Source organism: Echinops telfairi, unplaced genomic scaffold (genome assembly GCF_000313985.2).
Source record: "Echinops telfairi isolate 266 unplaced genomic scaffold, ASM31398v2 ScPeMD7_12;HRSCAF=54, whole genome shotgun sequence".
Classification (NCBI taxonomy): domain Eukaryota; kingdom Metazoa; phylum Chordata; class Mammalia; order Afrosoricida; family Tenrecidae; genus Echinops; species Echinops telfairi.
In genome coordinates, this window is record NW_022103909.1 from 6386612 (window position 1) to 6391231 (window position 4620).

The 4620-nt window shown below is 60.4% G+C and overlaps 1 protein-coding gene across 1 annotated transcript in view; it reads left to right on the forward strand.

Moving 5' to 3' along the window:
* The first annotated feature begins 561 nt into the window (after positions 1–561).
* RAPGEF3 (Rap guanine nucleotide exchange factor 3) overlaps positions 562–4620 on the forward strand; it is a 29072-nt gene continuing 25013 nt past the window's right edge. The window contains exons 1-2 of the mRNA XM_045287234.1: positions 562–778; positions 1198–1410. Coding sequence (XP_045143169.1) covers positions 773–778; positions 1198–1410 — 219 coding nt within the window. The 5' untranslated portion in view covers positions 562–772. The remainder of the gene's footprint in view (positions 779–1197; positions 1411–4620) is intronic.

Here is a 4620-nt window from a genome sequence, read left to right on the forward strand (position 1 = left end):
GCGCACCCCACCGCCCCTGCCCCCAGGGCAATTCGAGCCCCTGAATCCAAACAGTAGGCAGGCAGGGCGCCCCCCGGCCGGGAAGCGGCTCCAGCCCGGATTTCCCTCCCGGGTGGGGCCGCAATGACTCACCCCGCTCCCCCCTATCCCCGTTTCCTTGTTTGCATTTCTCCTCCCGGCCACGTGGCGGCCCATGTGGACACTCACCGCGGGGACTCTGGGACCCCGGCCCGCTGCGCCGCCCCCCCACACCTGCGGGGTGTGTGTGTGTGTGTGTGTGTGTGTGTGTGTGTGTCTTCCCTCTGGGCTGGAGCCAGCCCGTCGGACCCCAGGGTCTGGACTCCACCCCTGCCGGTGCCCGCCCCGGGTCCCGCGTCCCGCGCCCTCTCCTACCCCGCCCCCTCAGGGGGCAGGAGAAGGGGCGGGCAGCGCAGGGGGCGTGACAGCTCCCGCCCGGCCCGGTGCCAGCTGCAGCTTCGCTTCAGCGCCCGGTGCCTGCTGGCTCTGTGTCTGGGACGGAGGCGGACTCTTGGGGTTGCCGGTCGCCCGGGGGAGGTGGGTGTCTTCCTCCCGCCACCTTTACCCCCAACCCTCTGCCCACCCAAGAGGAACCCCGTCACCCAGCCCTGCATTTCGCTGCTCAGGCAGCCGGACCCATTCGGAAATACTCCGGTACCCTGTGCCCGCGCTCCCCCAGTGAAGCTGGCAGGCGATCTCTGCCTCTCACTTTGCCAAAGCCGGCACTGCGGAGCGAGCGAGCTTCCGAAATACCATGAAGGTAGGTAAAGGTCGGGGAGGCGCCAGGGGCGGGAGAGGAAGCTGACACGGTGGGGCGTTTGGGGGGGGGAGACAGGGGGTGGGTAAAGGGTGAGGGGGGAGGAGAGGCAGGGGTGAAGGCGAAGCTGCACTTGCTGGGATCGAGCAGGTCAGGAGCCTAGTGCTGAGAGCCGGTGGAGCTTTCCGCAGGGGCCGAATTCCCAAGCAGGCTGAGAAGGGCCCCTCTTCTCCAACCCGGCCAAGTCCCTAAGTGAGCAACCCGGCAGGCCCAGCGGAGGTCTTCCTGTCCCTCCCCGGCCCGGGGCAGGGCTGCCGCACCTCCGCCAGGCTTGTCCAGAGGCGTGGACCCAAGCGTTCTGCCTGAAGCAGTTGTGTCCAGCGCTTGCCCCATGGCTGCCCGCCTTCCTTCCGGCGTCACAGGTGGGCTGGCCAGGTGAGGGCCGCTGGCAGGTGGACTTGGCTGTGGAGGAGAACCCCGCTCTGGAAGAGTCATCCTCCGGGGGCCTCCCTGACGTGGTGCCTGAGGGGACACTACTTACCATGGTGCTGAGGAGGATGTACCGGCCCAGAAGCTGCTCCTACCAGCTGCTGCTTAAGCACCAGCGCCCCAGCTGCATCCAGGGGCTTCGCTGGGTGAGTACCCATCTCCAGGCACCAGGGCAGGAGGGGGCCTAGCTGGGGAATGCTTGGCTTTCTCAGGGTGGGGCCTTAGAGAGCAGGTCCCTGAGCAGAGCAGCTTGGCGTTCTTGTGCATAGGCAGAACTTGTCTCGGTGTGTGAGGGGGTCCCAAATGCCTCCACCTGGGCGTGGGGGGCAGCAGGTTTTGCTCTTTACCCATGTGGGCTAGGTTCGTGAGTTAGGTGCTTGTGTGTTGTGTATTCTTGCCAGGTGGAAGGGGAAGGGACCTGTCAATGCTGGAGGCCAGCTCAAGTTGGGGAGGTGGGGGTCTGTGAGGTAAGCTGTGTGACTGCTTTTGCTACGTCACCATGGCAACCTTCTCGGAGTTGAACCACTGAACTTGGCAGCTTCCGCTGTGATCTTGAGGTGAAGGGGCCGAGCGGACACCGCTTGACATCAGGTTGGGTGGGGGGAGGGCAGAGAGACAGGAGAAGGTCAGATAGCTGGAGCTCCCTTTGCCTCGGAAGGGAACCCCTGAGCTAAGGGTGGGAAGACCGAAGGAAACAGCAGGGGACAGAGAGAGAGGTGAGGTCCGAAAGGATGGTGGGGCTTGCAGGGGTTGGGGGCTGCCTAGGACCTATTGGTCCCCAAAAGCCGAGAAACCCGGGCATGTCTTCTCTCCCCAAGCCCTGAGACCTAGTCACCTGGAATTCCATGGTGTGGCTATTGTGTGTGCTCTCCCGGGTGGTGGAGGCTTAGGGAGGTCGGGGAGAGGGATGCCAAACTTGCTGAGCATTGCTCATGCCAACCAGTCCCTCTGAATAGAGCAGCCACCACCTTCTCTAGTCTTCCTTCTACCCTGCCCACCCAACCCCCACTGAGCTGGGGGAAATGGGAGGCCCAGCTGAGCTGAGAAAACACGGAGGCCCTCCCAGCCATTGCTGTTGAGAGGAGAACGCAGGTGCCAGACCCCAGCTCCTTCGCCAGCTCTTCCCTGCCTGTGTCTCCCTCATAAGGGCCTCTTGAGTCTGGGTCCTGCCCAAGATAGGATCGGGCTCTTGAGAGGCCAGGGGAGCTCACACGGGACCATGGCTGCCCGGGGGGGCCTCCCACTCTGCCCCTCTGGGTCACTGGTAGTAGCTACTGCTTGGAATCAGTGGGCTGGAACCCTCCCTCCCTCCTTCCTTCTCAGGCTATAATTACTTGTGCATTTCCTGCCCCCTTCCCAGCTTTGAGAAACTAGGTAGGGAGTGGGGGGAAGGTCAGGTACCAGAACAATGAGGTCACTGGAGGATCCCCTGGGATCCAAAGTCTGGGGGGGGCGGAGAGTGGAGAAGGCCAAGGCCGCCAGGCTGTCTCTGAACTCCCAGTTTAGCCTCCCACCCACACCCCACAGCCCCCAGAGCGGAAGGGCTAGGGCGGCCCGATGGGTGGGGGCGAGAGTTGCTGGAGTGTGAGTGGGTCAAAGGCACAGGAACCAGGGCCCTCCCCTGCCAGGTGGCAAAGCAAATGATGGCTGGTGAGTCGAGGGAACTTGGACTTTGGGGGCCAGGGGCCAGGGGCGCCTGTGATTGCTCCTGATGCCCATTCATGGAGATTCAAGGGGAAGCAGGTCCACTTGTGCTGTGGAGGCTCCGGGTCCCTGCGGACTTAGCACTTCTTACCCCTTGATGGTGCCTTAGGCCCAAGCGGGGCTCACATGAGGGAGTAAGTGCTGTGGCCCACTTGTCTGTACATATGCAGGCTGTAAGGTGGCTATCAGAACAGGGGGGAGCCCAGAGTCCCAGGAGGACCGTGCGAGGGTTGGTGATTCAGGCCATACCGTAGTAGAGAGCCAAGAAGAAACCCATCAACTTGAGGTCTGAAAAACCCCCAACAAAAAACCTTCCATTGATTCCTATCAAGACCAGGACAAGAGAAAATAAAAATAGGGTATTCGACGTTGGAGGCAGACAGGACGGACCCACTATGGCAAAGGCGCCATTCACAGGGAATGGAACGCCACGTTCTCCATTGCAAATGTGCGAGCGAGGATGAGCTCTTTGTCTGAAGTCTGGGGGCCGGCAGGATAGTCAGTCAGCGTGGAGTCAGCAACAAGATCGGGCTGGGGGAGGCCTTTGGTGGGTCCCACTAGCTCGGGAAGCTTGGGATGCTGCTTTCTAAATGACAGTGTGGGGGTGGGCGGAGGGGCTTCTTTGTTCTCCCGATTAGAAAATAATGCTGTCATCCTATCTGTCCAAATAACAGAAATAACTCATGTGGTGCTTTGTCCCAGGCACCACTACAAAAGCTTTATCATCTTCTATAATCCTCACGATGGCTTTATGGAATAGGTACCAATGTCGTCACCCCCATTGTGTAGATGAGAAACCGGGGCACAGAGAGGCTCAGGGGCAGATCCAGGCTTTCACAGCGACTATGATCCTCGAGGTTGGCAGTTCAAAACCAACATCCCCTCTTTGCAGAAGAAACATGCCACTTCTGACTCCCATAGTGTCACCTACTATTTTGGAAGCCCCCAGGGGCACTTCCACCCTGCCCCATAGGGTTGCTATGGTTCAGTGGCATCCACTCAGTGGCAGTGCGTTTTTTTGGAAGTGGAAAAGCTGAGTCACAAGTTCACAGTGCCCATGGGATAGTACTTCTCTCTCGCTGCACATAGGGACACTGCCCCCTCAAGCTGTCACCCACTCCCCTGTCTCACCATGCACAGCTCTGGCCTGAGACCCAAGGGAACTGGTCTAACGGGTCCCCACGTGGCTGTCTGGCTCTGTGCCTGCCCCTCGAGGCCGGGTTTGACACTTAGCGACAGGGCAGGCCACCAGGCTGGTGCCAGGGGAGTGAGCACCTTCCCCTCTTGCGTCCTTCCTGTCCAGGAATGAGAAGAGGAGGCGGGCAGGTGGGAGCCGTTCCCGGGCCCCACTCAGCTTTGATTCCCCAACTGAGAACCCCTAAACTAGCCTGCAGGGTCCTCTGAGCAGGGGCAGGGCAGTGGATAGCATAGTATTTCTTGCACCGAGTCCAGGTCAGAGGTGCCCATTGTGAGATGATAAAGTTTGATCGAGTTTCTTGCATTTTCTCAGCATTTACTGTGAGCCAGCCAGGGTGCCAAGCGCTTTGCCGTCGTGAACTCATTTGCTATCAGTACTAACTCCACGGGGCAGGAACTATTACCATCAACCTCATTTTACATAGGAGAAAACTGACGCCCGAGGGCATGCGCGC